The sequence below is a fragment of the Piliocolobus tephrosceles genome, chromosome 8, assembly GCF_002776525.5.
Source record: "Piliocolobus tephrosceles isolate RC106 chromosome 8, ASM277652v3, whole genome shotgun sequence".
Taxonomy (NCBI): Eukaryota; Metazoa; Chordata; class Mammalia; order Primates; family Cercopithecidae; genus Piliocolobus; species Piliocolobus tephrosceles.
The window spans coordinates 94,533,538-94,549,167 of record NC_045441.1 but is presented as its reverse complement, the minus strand read 5'-3'; the positions used below and the strand labels follow the sequence as shown (position 1 = coordinate 94,549,167).

General features: G+C 35.0%; 1 protein-coding gene across 5 annotated transcripts in view; it reads left to right on the top strand.

Annotated features, from left to right (window-relative positions):
* The window catches only part of PHTF2 (putative homeodomain transcription factor 2), a 158,262-nt gene extending 146,247 nt beyond the window's left edge, over positions 1-12,015 (top strand). For all 5 annotated transcript variants that reach the window (XM_031936058.1, XM_023193483.3, XM_023193480.3 and 2 more), the window contains 4 exons: positions 4,198-4,353; positions 6,128-6,223; positions 8,298-8,423; positions 9,365-12,015. In XM_031936058.1, the coding sequence (XP_031791918.1) occupies positions 4,198-4,353; positions 6,128-6,223; positions 8,298-8,423; positions 9,365-9,385 (399 nt within the window). In that variant the 3' untranslated portion in view covers positions 9,386-12,015. The remainder of the gene's footprint in view (positions 1-4,197; positions 4,354-6,127; positions 6,224-8,297; positions 8,424-9,364) is intronic.
* Positions 12,016-15,630: the final 3,615 nt, after the last annotated feature.

Genomic DNA, 15,630 nt, shown 5'->3' with positions numbered 1-15,630 from the left:
CTCTCTACTGAAAATACAAAATTAATCGGGCGTTGTGGCTCACGCCTGTAATCCCAGCGCTGGGGAAGCTGAGGCAGGAGAATCGCTTGAACTGGGGAGGCAGAAGTTGCAGTGAGCCGAGGTTGCGCCATTGTACTTCAGCCTGGGCAACAGAGCGAGACTGTCTCAAAAAAAATAAATAAATAAAGAATTCCAGGAAGAAAGAATGCTGAAAAACAACATTTGGAGAGAGAATGGCTAAGAATTTTTCTGAGTTGATGACTTTTTTTTTCAGGCACAAGGATGTTTATAAAACTTTCCCATGTATTAGGCAATAAAGTAAAAACTAATACCAAATGTCTGATACTATACAGACCACAATATCTAGCTGTCATATAGTCAAAGTAGAAAAGAGTGATAGCAACAAAAAAAATCTTATGTATTTGGAGATTTAAAAACATACAAATAATACATTCTTTAAAAGAAAAAGCACACTATTAAACTGTAAACAGTTTAATACTGGCACAATTGAGAATTTTTTAAAGATACTAGTATGAAGTGCTTTATATCATTAAAGTTGAAGGCATAAGTGGACAATTTTATAGAAATGCACAATCTGTTAAAATGGACTCAAAAAGTAATTGAAAACCTGAAGAGATTTGTAGCTGTAAGTAGTTTAAAATTTTAGTAGTTTAAAATATGCCACCAACAAAAATCCCATATGGTTTTACTGATGAATTTTGTCAAATATTTAAATAGATAATCCTAAACTTACACAAAATATCTAGTCAATAGACAAAGGGGATATTCTTCAGCTCCTTTTATGAGGCTAGTATAACGTTGATGCCAGTACCATAGAGCTAGTATGAAAATGGGAAACTGAGCTGGTTTCATTTATTAGATACAAAATTCTTCAACAAAATACTAAGAAGATGAAGCCAGAATGTGAATTACAATAAATAGGCCTTGACTAGGATTGTCCCTGGAATGCAGATTTCAACTTTAGAAAATCTATTAATGCAATTTAAGCTGATTAAAGGCAGAAAATATGCAATCATATCAATAGATGCAGAAAACAATTTGTAAATTTTCAGTGGACATTCATGATACAAGGACTAGGAAGTATTGTCTTTAATCCAATAAAGTATATCTTTTTAAATTTGGAGTAAGCATTATACATAATGATATCACCTTAAGAGTTATTTACTTTAAAATTGGGAATAAGACAAAGTTACTTGCTTTACCACTTCTAGTCAGCATTTGATGGGGGATATTAATCAGCAAAGATGGGGGAAAAAAAGTGGTCTACAGTTTGGGGAAAAAAATAGTAGACTATATGATTGTTTATATAGAATATCCAAGTGACTTTACAGACACATTATTTAAAATATATTTGTTATATCAAGATTAACAAAAACAGATGCAACAACATTTTAAAAATTAATTTTGTTTCTATAAACCAGAGATCAGCAAACTTCCTCTGTAAAGGGCCAGATAAATATTTTAGACTTTTGCCTGATACCTACAATCTCTGAAATATATTCTTTTTCTTCTAATTCCTCTTTCTCTTCTTCCTTTGAAATAATATAAAAATTACTTTTAGCTCTGGGGCCAGACAGAGGCCTAAAGCTAGATTTGGTCAGTGGACCATAATTTGTTGACATCTGCTATATACAGAAATAGTTAATTGAAAACTATAAATACTGGCCAGGCACAGTGACTCATGGTTATAATCCTAGCACTTTGGAAGGCCAAAGTGGATGGATCCCTTGAGCCCAGGAGTTCAAAGCCAGCCTGGGCAACATAGTAAGACCTGGTCTCTTAAAAAAAAAATACAAAAATTAGCCAGATGTGGTGACACACGCCTGTGATCCCAGCTACTTGGGAAGCTGGGGTGAGAAGATCACCTGAGCCTGGGAAGTCAAGGCTGCAGTGAGCCATGATTGTGCCACTGTACTCCAGCTTGGAGTAACAGTGTGACCCTGTCTTTAAAAACAACAACAAAAACACATATGTCATTTCCAGTAGCAACAACAACAACAACAAAGATTCACAAGAATAATTCTAACAAAAGATATGTAGGACCTTATGGAGAAATAGGATAAAACTTTATTGAAAATTATAAAAGAAGGTATACAATGAGGCTGAGCGCAGTGACTCATGCCTGTAATCCCAGCACTTTGGGAGGCCTAGGTGGGTGGATCACCTGAGGTCAGGAGTTCAAGACCAGACTGGACACCATGGCAAAACCCCATCTCTACTGAAAAAAATAGCCAGATGCGGTGGCACATGCCTGTAATCCCAGCTACTTGGGAGGCTGAGGAGGCAGGAGAATCACTTGAACTTGGGAGGCGGAGGTTGCAGTGAGCCGAGATCATGATCACGCCACTGCACTCCAGCCTGGGCAACAGAGTGACACTCAGTCTCAAAAAAAATTTTAAAAAGAAGGTATACAATGTTAGTCACAATGTTAATAGTTGGGAAGGTTCAATTTCATATTGATTCTCCTGAGGGAATTGTTGGAATCCCATGTAATTAAACAGAATGCTTTATTTTAAAAAATAAGTAACTCATCAAGCTCCCTAAAACTCATCTGGAAGCACAGAAAGACAAGAGTAGTCCAGATAATTTTGAAGAACAAGTTGCTGTACCAGAAATATGAAGACTTATTTTATTTTTTCTTTTTGTTTTTCTTTTTTTAATTTCTCTTAGAACCTTCAGATGAGAGACTTATTTTAAAATTACAGAAAGACTATGATTTTTGCCCAGGTATAGAATGACCAATGGGATGAAATAGAGTTGTACATAGCCATATATACATAGAAACCTAATATATGATCAGATGGCATTGTATATCAATGCAGGAAGGCTTTACATAATGGAAATGTGAAGTACAAATGGAGCAAAATGACTTCATGCCATACATAAAAATAAATTCTAGGTGGATTAAAGATCTAAATGTGAAAAACAAAATTTTTAATATGATCACAAATAAAAATTAAAATTTCATGTCCTGCAAACACACCATAAACAACAAACCAGAGTCTGGGAAAGATAGTGGCAAAATGACTTAAATAGGATTGTTAGTCACATTATAGACATAACTTCTACAAATCAATAGGAAAAACAGACAACATACTAGAAAAAACGTAGATGTAGAATATAAAAAGGTAACTCACAGAGGAGGAAATTCAGTTACCAATAAGCATATGAAACATACTCATCCTCCCTTAATATCAGGAAAAGTAAAATTAAGGCAATGAGAGAACACTTCACACCCATTAGATTGGCAGATATTAGGAAGTTAGATCATAACAAGTATGAATGAAAATGATGGCAAAGGGAACTCTGATACACTGCTGAGAGGATAAATTGGGGCAACTATTTCAGAGACAAACTTACAATATCTAATAAAGTTGAAGATGTAATATCCAAGAACCCAGTGATTTGACTCCCAGATAACTTCTAGAGAAAGTTGCATGTGCATACAAGGAAACACATACAAGAATGTGTATTGCAGCATTGCTTGTAATAATGGAAATTGGCAACAAAATATTAATGATAGGGTTGACCAATAAGTTGTGGCTGATTGTTTTACTGGCCAATAAATCATGGCTGATTTTTTTTCTTTAACATAGGAGTTAGAATGAACAAATTTAGAGCTAAGTCTGTCGTCCTGAATCAGCCTTGAAAACAAAATTCAGTGGAATAAAAAGTAAATTAAAGAATGATGTGAATAATGTGGTAACATAAATTTTTTTTCTTTTTTTTCCCCAACTCCCAAGTGCTTGGAAAATAAATTTTAAAATATACAAAAAATAATATAATTTAAGGATGTATATGTAGCTAAACAATAAAAACAATTATGGAAAAGATAAACATAAAATTCATTACTTCTGGGGTGGGAAGGGGAAGAAAAATAAGAATCAAGGAAAAGTTTAAGGTGATTTCAACTGAATCTAATATTTTTTAATCAGAAAGAGATGTTGCAAAATATTAAGATTTGACAAAACTGGGTAGAGGCCCCATGGATATTAATTACATTATACTCTATATTTTTGATGTGCTTAAAATATTTCATAATTAATGTAGAATGTTTCTAAAATGTAATACTAAATTTATGAACAATCTATTAAGTAAAATGTTTATTTCTAAATTTAAAAAGAAATTGTTTGAATCGCATTGCTGCTTTATGTTACCTTTTTCATATACTTTTAGCTACTTCATGTACACGAGATCTTCCTTGATTGTCATTACAATTGGGAACTGGTAATCTGGTGCATCTCATTAACACTTTTTCTGCTAAGATTTGTTACCCTTGGATCAGAAACAAGTAAAAAATATAGCAATACCTCAATATTACTTACTGAACAGGTGAGTGTGCATGCTTATTACGCTATAAATTAATATCTATAAGTTAAAATGTTTTCATTTCCTTTACGTTTTTCAAGAATGTGTTTTATTTGATTAAGGTCATTTGTGCTATAAAGCAAAACATAAAATTTAATAGGACACAAGCCTTTCTTCAGTGTTCCTGCCTTGATTCATATTTCAAATCGAATCTCCTTTTTTAATGTCCCATTTTTATTTGACAAGAAGGAAGTACCACTTATTAAATTAATGTATTTTAAACTATGAGTGGGACATGTTTGCTTTGCGGTGTAGCAGAGCCACATTTGAGTAAGTATAATTTTTACTCAGTAGAAAGAATAAAGCATAATTGGTTAATTTTATTTTATATGAATTTGTTAAATATTTTCCTCTTGCCATTTTATAGGAATTTTGTAAAGAAACTTATTCCCATGAATATTTTAGTTAGGGATAGTTTGGTTTTAAAGAATCAATAAACCTGTCAAATGAGCTCAAATGGGAGAGTAACCACAAAGATAAAGATCCCTAAGAAAGTATACTTGAGCCTGCCAGGCGCGGTGAGACACCTGTAATCCCAGCACTTTGGGAGGCTAAGGCAGGCGGATTACCTGAGGTCAGGAGTTCAAGACCAGCCTGGCCAGCAAGGTGAAACCCCAAGGTGAAAAAATACAAAAATTAGCCAGGTATGGTGGTGCGTGCCTGTCATCCCAGCTACTTGTTAGGCTAAGGCAGGAGAATCGTTTGAACCCCCGAGGTTGTGGTGAGCTGAGATTGTGCCACTGCACTCCAGCCTGGGCAACAGAGTGAGACTCCAACTCAAAAAAATAGTATACTTGAGCCTTATGGAATTGGAAAATCAACCACTTCCTCCAACTCACTCTGAGGCTAACGGTTTCTCATTTCTGCCCTTCTCTTCACCTTTCTTCCAGTGGCCTTTCTGTAGACTTGTTACCCTATAATTTTGGTTTACACACGGTTTTGATTTGGTTTAGCATGAGTTCTGGCTTAGACTTTTACTGACTTTTCAGTTTATGTTCCTACAATATCTGATAGATATATCATGTTAGTCTTACCTAGTCAGTATATTGACTAGCTTTGGTTTGGGTGTACATTCCAGCTTAATCAGCGATGGCTGCCAGATTGTGGGTGAAGGTGAGACCTAATGGGATAAGCACAGTTGCCTAGCCTTGCTTCTTCCACTGGCTTGGGGTTAGAGCATTTTTCAAAGAAAGGAACTGTGGACACCCCAAAATTGTCTATTATAGAGTAGATAATACAAATACACAAATATTTTTTAGTGACTTTCAAATAAATCATAAAACAGCAAGGCATTGTGACTGTCTATAATCCCAACACTTTGGGAGGCTGAGATGGGAGGATCACTTGAATCCAGGAGTTCAAGACCAGCCTAGGCAACATAGCAAGACCCCATCTCTGGTAAAAAAGAAAGAAAGAAATGATAAACCATTTATTTAGTTTATTCTAATTATTATTTATTTTTTAGGTTGATTTGGCTGTGATATTAAAGTGTCTCACCTTTTAAATAATGCCATCCAGTCTTTTTTATTTTGGCTTTTGATTACATTTGAAAAGTGTTTGAGTAACAGTTATTATTTTCCTATTATAAAATAAGTATAGGAAGTTTGGAATATGTAGTATAAAGAGTATTAAAATCACCTATCATCTCGATAACCAGATACTTGAATGAATATATTTCAAGTCCTTTAAAAATGTGTATTTATTATAATTTTAAGCATTTCTATTCTTTTTATAAAAGATAAACCTCTACTTGAAAATGGAGAAAAAACCTAACAAAAAGGAGGAACTGACACTAGTGAATAATGTTTTAAAACTGGCTACTAAACTGCTAAAGGTAAGAATAGAATTGAAAATGGTTATAATGTGAAATATGCTGTTCTGACATAATTTTTTTTTTGTTTATAGATACTACTTTATATTTGGTTTTCATGATTATCCAAGTTGTTTCCAAGTTATACTTGTGCACATACATACAATTTATATTTTACTTCTCATTGCAAAAGTGCTCAAACTAATCCAAATAATTTCTTTGGAAATTGTATATTAATACTTAATATTATGTTTAGAGTATTGTAGAGGTTGGCATCTTTGGAAATGTATGCCTCCTAGACCTTAAAATAGATTTCAGAAAAGAAAATTTGTTGTTAACTTGGGAAGGTTTTTACTTTGTGTTTCTCAGAGCAGTCTTCTGGTTGGCCTGAGTTAGCTTAAAAAGTAATAATACCTAATTTTCATAATAAATATATGTCATAAACATTTAATTTTTGGTAACAAAAGAATACAATTTTGATGTATTTTATCTCATAATAATTCTTTGGGGGTAATTTAATAAAACATTTTTTATCATTGCTTACAATATTCATTATGTTTTTAGTTCTTAAAAGGAAAAAAGTTTTTAAAATTTCAACTTCTATAACCGATTGAATATAATTGTTACCGTTATTTATATATTTTCAGAGAATGGTATGAAATTAGTTGTGTTTCAGTGTTACAGTTAATTCTTCAGTCAACTAAACAGTGTGAATTGGGTATTGACTCTGTACCACATAGTACTGAAGGGTTCAGAAGAAGTGGGTGGGGGGATAACAAAAAGCAATTACAGATTGCCTTCATTTTCAAATCCCTTTAATTATCTTGAGGAAGATGGTGACATTTAAATAATGAACAAGATAATAGAGGCAAACTCCATTTTTGACCAAAATGCTCAATGGGAAAAAATATCTTGAATTAATAGTTTTATGTTTGCTTGACACATGTATATTGTATCTTCAGAGTGTAGGCACTGTGTAGGAAGGGGCTACAAAGGTGAGACTTAATGAGCAGCCACAATCTCAGAGCAAAGTATAAAAATGACTAGAATAACAAAGCATAATAGTATGATTCTTTTTGATCATACATAGCCTCTAGTCAAACTACATAGATTTCTAGTCAGAAATCTGGGACTTAACGTAGATCGTACCTTCTTTCTCTCTCTCTTTACAGCCAAGAAATTCTCAAGTCCACTGATTCAGTCTTTTTAATATCTTCCAATTTACCCTTCTCTATTAGTACTGCCCTATGTGAGATCCTTGTCTCTCACTTAAGCTTTTGATACACTGAACTCCTTATAGATATTCTTGCTTCTGGTCTCGTTGCTCCCTAGTCTTTCTTCTACATTGCTGGCCCAGTGATCTTTCTTCCTTGTACTTGGGCCCTAACAATGCTGAGCAACCTGTAGCCATTCAGATGTGTCATGTTCTCATGTGTCTTAGAATGTTTACTCCCCACCATCCACAAAGTTTCAGGAGCACCTTCCTCTATGGCCCCATTATTTGCTTTTTATATGTACCTTTGAAATGGGACTTTCATATTTTAATTATTTGTTGCGTGTCTACTAAACTGTAAGGTCTTTCAGCTCAGGGACTGAATCTTAACTTCCCAGAGCCCAGCACAGGGCTTGGCATATAATAGAACTTTAAATGTTTGAATTAACCAATTAATCAATCCATGTATTTGAAAATGAATTGACTCAAAGAGGAGTTTTTACATGTTATAATCTTATCAGAAAATTTGGCCAATTTCTAATTCTTCTACCAAAAGGTATTGTTCTCTTTCAGTTTCTAGTCTAGTTCTTATATTAAAAAATGTTCTCTAGCCTCCTTATAATAGCTTAAGGGACAGAAATTGGAGTTACAAATTTAGTCACAGAGTTCTTTTAAAGGATGTTCCTTTTTCCTTTAAAACCATTAAAACTATTATTAAAATTTACTTGTTTCAAGTTTGACCAAGTTTATCCTTTCTGAAAGCATCCATAATTGGTAACTTTTTTGAAAGTGTTTTTTAAAAATTCTCATTGTATATTGTTCTGAATTAGCTTACGTAGTAATTCTTTTTGAATCTGGTACTGACTTTTTTTTCTCTTCTGCTAGGAATTGGACAGTCCTTTCAGATTATATGGGCTTACAATGAATCCGCTGCTTTATAACATCACCCAGGTGGTTATCCTGTCAGCTGTTTCTGGTGTTATCAGTGACTTGCTTGGATTTAATTTAAAGGTAAGAGGTTGCAAGTACTTTTTGTTTTTTAGTTTCCTGTTGCATTTTTGTAGCACCCATTTTACCCTCACATGCACAGTAATGCAGTCATTTTGGTAAGGTTGCAATCAGTGAACATTTCACATTTAATTTCAAAGAATTACATATATTTATGTTTTATAATACAGGAATTTCTAACTTGGAACAGTATTTATTATAAATAGAAGTCTTGTGTAGGATAAGTAGAAGTATTTATTTTTATTTTTTATTTTGAGATGGAGTCTTGCTGTGTTGCCCGGGCTGGTGTGCAGTTGCGCGACCTTGGCTCACTGCAACCTCCGCCTCCTGGGTTCAAGCAATGCTCCTGCCTCAGCCTCCCGAGTAGCTGGGACTACAGGTGTGCACCACCATGCCTGGCTGATTTTTGTATTTTTAGTAGAGACGGGGTTTTGCAATGTTAGCCAGACTAGTCTCAAACTCCTTACCTCAAGTGATATACCCACCTTGGCCTGCCAGAGTGCTGGGATTACAGGTGTGAGTCACCACGCCCAGCAAGAAGTATTTATTTTTACTAATAAAACTTTAATTTAGGTGATAAAAAAGAAAAAGAAAAGCCCTATTTCTATTTTTGGCCAAAAGTTGTATTATTTATCTATATAGCAATGCGTACGTCTTCCAATATATGCACAACTAACTGTTAGGAAGATGTAAGATAATCATATTAAACCAGTTATATATATATATAGCCACTTCTCAAGAGAAAGCTACAGAAATCTGATTTTCACATTTTTGTTTGTGTTTAAGGTGAGTTCTTCTTAAAAGGATAAAGGAGTTAAAATATTAGAAACTGCACTTGTTTGTGAATGAAATTTGAATTTAAAAATGGTATTACTATAAATAATTTAAGCTTTGATATTAAAACTGGCTTGTCACCACTTCTTTTTTTTTTTTTTTTTTTTTAGCTATGGAAGATTAAATCATGACAATTCAAAGAAAAGAAGATGTAGCCTTTTTTCCAGAATAAGAGTACTGACTAAGCTTCCTGAAAGCTTGTCACTGATTCTTTGCTTCAGGAGTCTCAGCTGGGGAGTTGAAGTGTTTACATCAGACTGTCTTGTGCAATTCTTATATTTATTTTACTTGTTCACTTTTTTTTACATTTATTTTAGTCTTTATATTTTATTTTTAAGCATTGATGTACTTAGTTGTTGAAAGGGTGATGAAACTGATATCCAGATACTTGAGATCCTGGTAATTGGTCATAAATAATTGGCAAAATAACAAATTGTGAAAACAGAAGCCATTGCTAAGCACTGTTTCTCCATCAATGCCGTGAACTTGCCTTACTTGAGGAAAAATTCTTTAACTTTGGAATATTGCATTGAACTCAGCTATACACATAAAACATTTTCTTCGGTAAATCAAGATCCAGTCAGGGTTTCTCTTGAATTATTTTGGAACAATGCCAGGATCCAAACTGATTAAGTTGCAGTTTAAGCACCCTTCAGTATTAATGTATACGGTATTATATAACAGGTCAACAAGTGCTCTTTGATGATAAAACTTATAATAGAGCAATAATTGTAAATGGTTACCATACTGTAAGATATTTTGATAAAAATTAACTAGTAATACTTGTATTTATTTGAAACACTGGGCTGTTTGCACAGCTCCAGCTGTGCATGCTCAAAATGTGCACTTTTTAAAATTGTTACTTTTAATGCGTATCTTTATATGGGATCTGTTATAGTGTACTAGGGCATGATATGGTATCCTTTTGAGTGAGGTATATACTCATCTCACAAGTGAAGTGCCTACTGATATTACTAAAGTACATTATGTTTACCCAAGTAAATAATTTTCTCCCCATGGTACACTCTAGTACAGGCTATTCACACCACACTCAAATGAACAACTTAAGAATAAGGCTAAGAACCAATAAAATATTTCTCTAATTGCTAGTTATAAAACTATATCCAAATTTTCAGAAAAGACAGCTTCAGCTTGCAAATTCTATCCTCTAAACTTATCTGGTGCATTATCCCTACCCCACCCCCATTATATAAGGGCTATTTTAGATGCTTTTAACCTCCCCAACGAATAATTTGCCAAGTGTCCAATGAGAACTTATCATGTTGGTGTGTTAGGTAAATCGGGCGAATATGATAGTATCTTACATTGGGCCTTGATTTTAAGTTGTTATATTTGTACAATCGAGTATTTTAGGAATTACATGAAACATGAAATGGTCTTTGCAATTTTTTTTAAACTGGGCATCTGGTTTCTAAAAATTCATTTGAAACAATCTAGAATTTTCTTGGTGCAAAGTGTATCATGTGGAATATCCTCATATTTTTACCATATTTTAAGGACTTTAAGAAGATTAATTGTAAATAATTTGTTTGATTGGTGCAGTTATAATCCCCAAATCATAATCTTAAAATCAGGAATGTGTGGAGAACAGAGCCATGTCGTATCACTTTGCTCTTACCATTCCTTTTGATCAGCCTCAATTCAGCCTCATTGTGTAGTATGTTTTTTCTTTCTATGAAAAACAACAGAAAGCATTTCATTTGATTTGCCTATGTTCAAATATGTTTAATAATGACCAAAGTGCATTCTGAGTTTTTTCAAGGAATGTATTACTGGAGCTTTAAGAACATACTTCATTTCTCATGTGAAAACTTAGGCTCTGTCTGATGTTTTTTCTTCCTGTATTGTCTAATGTTGAGGTTGTTTTTAGGAATTATATTTTATAAACTTTTTCAAAATAAGGTACATACCTATACAGAACTTAACATTTTGCACAGAATATATCAAATATATTTTGAGAAAAAAAGTACGGCATGAGTTCTGTTAGGAATAAAAGATGAAACTATTGTATCTCACAAATATCTTATTTCAGAATGGAAATATTTTTGAGAAAAGCAGCTGAGTATACTGGTTTAAGAAAATGCTTGTTTTAGATTGAGGTTAACTTAGAGTTGGGAGTTGGTTTATTAAGTACAGTATACCTCTCAACAGTTTATTAATAATATGTTGAATTATGTCAGTGTGGGCAGCAGTAGAATACTAAAAGGAAAATGTCATTTTAAGCAATTTCAGAACATTAACTGAACTATTTTCAAAGCAGAAAAATTGACATTGCTGCCTTTAAGGATACCATGAATGTAAGAAGTTGAAAGAAATTGTAACATACCACATACTATAGAAAAGGCAGTTCAAAGATAGAATTGTGGCAGATGTTGTGTGTGAACTGTTGTTTCTTTGCCACATGTGTTGTATTTGAAAGTTTGACAGCAAGTTTAAAATAAAACATTCTATGACTGACAGTGTTTTTTTTTTTTAAATTTTCAGGTCATATACATTTCTATGATAATTTTGTGTTTAGTTAACAAAATTTAGTTAGATTTGGGGGGAGTGAAAATAAATTTTTTATAGCTTTCCAACATTTTAGATTTTGTTGTGATTCTTAGAACATGAAAAAATAATACATACACAGGCTTTTCATCACCAAAATGATATTATATATCACTAATGTTTGTTTGCTTGTTTGTTTTTGAATACAGCAAACTGGCTGTGGCCTGGAATATTAAAGCTCATTGTGAAAAGATAGTGTTTTTTTATTTTTGTGTTTTGTTTGTTTGTTTGTTTGTTTTTGAGATGGAGTCTCGTACTATCACCCAGGCTGGAGTGCAATGGCGTGATCTCGGCTCACTGCAACCTCCGCCTCCCAGGTTCACGCCATTTTCCTGCCTCAGCCTCCCAAGTAGCTGGGATTACAGGCACCCACCACCACACTCAGCTAATTTTTTGTATTTTTAGTAGAGACGGGGTTTCTCTATGTTGGCCAGACTGGTCTCAAACTCCTGATCTCATTATCCGCCCGCCTCGGCCTCCCAAAGTGCTGGGCTTATAGGCATGAGCCTCCGCACCCAGCCCATAGTGGTGTTTTTAAACATGATTTTGCCACATGAATTCAGCATGAGAGATTATGATCAACAGAGGATGGCTAAACATTGTAGTATTTCTGTTATCTGATTGGTCCAAGTGTTCACTGGGCTTAAATTCATCTGGGACTATTAATTCAAGTGCACTTTCAAACTTACTTTAAGCTTAGAAATGGCTCTTTCAATGAATCGCCCTTCATACTTCAAAATAGTAATATGACTGGCACCTCTTAATTGTTTGCTATATCACTTAGAACATAATTCTCAACCTTTTTTCTGCCAAGCCTATACAAAAAGATACCACAAATGCTTAACAGTAGCACTGGCTCCCCAAGTAACTTGCTGCCTGGGGAATCTAAAAGGCCATTAGGGATGGGAAAAACCCAAGTGTTTTTTTCTGCTCACACCATTCAGCATAACACTTTTGATACCAGATTCTCTGGCAGACACCGACTGGGTGTTTTCGAATTTAGCTCAGCTCTAACACTATACCTGAAAGAGTGTCAGATCCCACAGGTTGAGGGCTCATTCCCACAAGACTGCCCCCACTTCACATGCCAGTCACAAGACCCAGGCTGTGATCTGGCTCCCCATCAGGGTTCCTACGACACTCTTCTAGGGTTCAGTTAATTTGCTAGAGAAACATTTAACTTTTACAGGTTCATAAAGGATACAGATGATGGAGGAGATGCATAGGCAAGGTGTGGGGGAAGGAGTGTGGCGCTTTCATGCTCTGTCCAGAGTGTGCCACACTCCAGGAGGCTCCATGTGTTGTGCAACCCAGAAACCCTCCACATCCCTTAGTTGAGGGATTTTTATGGAGACTTCAAATCACATAGGCATAATGAATAAACTCCATTTCCAGCCTCTGGAGGGAAGGTGGAACTGAAAGTTGGAAGTTTATGATCCTAGTTTGGTTCTTCTGGTGACTGGCCCTCGTTCAGGAGCCCACCAAGAGTTGCCTCCTTACAGTAAAAGACTTTCCTATTACCTGGAATTACAAAGCTTTTAGGAACGGTGTGACAGGAGCTAGAGTCAAGACCAAATATTAGAACAAACGATTCTCCTAGCACCCTTGTCATTCAGGAAATTACAAGAGCTTTAGCAGCTCTGCCAGTGACTGGGAGCAGAGACCTGTATATACATATAATTTCACAGAGGTGGTGCAGATACACTTTCAAGAAAGTATTCCCCAAGTGATTTGTAAAATTTGTTCCACTTAACCACTTGTCACCACCTTGAGAATTATTGGCTTAAGATACAAAATGTTGTAGAATGTGTAAAAGAAAATAAAATTTAAGGACCCTCCAAACTTACTACGTCCAGGGGAAGCTAAGCCCTATGCTTCTTAGATTATAGATTAACTTTCTTCCTTATTGTTCTTGTTCTGTAAATGACTAGGAAAGACCAGAGACCAGACTTCTCCCTCTTCTAGTCCCTAATCTTTGTTATAGATTAACTGCCTGTTTTATTGTCCCATACCTAAATCAGACCAGGTGGAGCAAAAGACCCCCATGACTGTTACATCTTCAGTGTAGAATGTTAAATATACATTTTAAGAGAAAGAAAAGACCACCTCAGCTAATTAGATCATTGAACTATGCATTACACCTTCTATAGAAAGATGTAGAAATTCTGTTAAGCTCCCCTAAACTTTGTCTATATAAATGATCCCAAACTTCCAGACTTCAGAACACTGACTTCCATCCTTTGGAATATGTGCTTCCCCAGGGGCTTTTGTGCTTGAGTAAACTTACTCAAACTGAGATTCTTTTTTTTTTTTTCCTGAGATGGAGTCTCACTCTATCACATAGGCTGGAGTTCAGTGGCACGATCTCAGCTCACCGCAACCTCCACCTCTCAGATTCAAGTGATTCTCATGCCTCAGCTTTCCAAATAGCTGGGATTACAGGTATGTGCCACCATGTCTGGTTATTTTTTGTATTTTTAGTAGAAATGGGGGTTTCACCATGTTGGCCAGGCTTGGACTCCTGGTCTTGGACTCCTGACCTTGGGTGATCTGCCTGCCTTGGCCTTTCTATGTGCTGAGATTATAGGTGTAATTAGCCCACTGCGCCGGCCAATTTACTGGATTCTAACCCTTTTGATGATTTAAGGTTGACAAATGTAAATTCCATGAGATATTAACTGTATTTACCACTATTCTCAGCACCTGAAACAGTGCCTGATACACAGAAAAATCTCAATATATTTACCTAATGTGTGACTTGAGTCGAATAGGACCTTCGACACCACTCATTCCAAAGTCCCCATTTTACCACATGAAAAAAACAGGCCCCAAAAGGGGCTAAGAAACTTGCCCAAGGTTGCACAACTACTTAATGATAGAACCCAAACTCTCTGTATCCCCTTTGCAGGTATACATTCAATAATCGTTATCTTTGTGTAAGCATTTGACACCTCTTGACTGATCAAAATTGTTCATCATAGGAAGAATACCCTGGGGAGAACAAAGATATTGATAAATTATCTGTCCATTTTTTAGTGAGGTCATATACAAACTAATAAACCTTGGCAATAGGAAAACGTCAGAATTCATCTTGACATCTCCCTGTTCAACTCTGCAGTGTGCCCTAGTGGAAAGAACATATGCTTTGGCATCAGGCTCCTTTTAGTCTTGAGCAAATTAACCTCTGTGAGCTTTGGTTTTCTCAGCTGTAAATTACTAGCAGTAATAATACCTACTTTATAGGGGTATTAGTAGGATTAATGAGATAGCATATGTAAAGCACCTAGCAAGGAACTGATGTGTTGGTTATGCAGGAAAATTGGTTCTCTTCACCTTTCTCACCAAGAAAAACAAGTAATGGCCTAGGGCAATTAACAAAAATTTCCAAGCTAAATCATTCATATTACATAAGATATCACATGCATCCCCCACCAAATATGAGAACCATTAAGAGTCATCCTTCTTACAAACTATCATTCTTCTCTATAAGAAAAATTCTTTTACAAGAAGTTGACATTTAATTCCCTTTCTTCCTAAGCAGGCACACTAAAATGTGGGAGGAAAGGCTCATTCTTTTTGCAAGCCTACTTATTACTGTATATCCAATTATGAGCAATTTTGCTAAATTCTCAGATGCACATTCCATTCATATCTCTTCATTATTAGATCTCTGGCTCATTTGTATGTGGATACTTTCACTAACAGCACCCTAGAGTCCTTTCATTTTCAACCTGCTTCTCAACTTTTAAGTCGACTGCTCACTGTTCATACTTGGACTTGCTGGAGAGCATCAAACTTGACTTTCTAG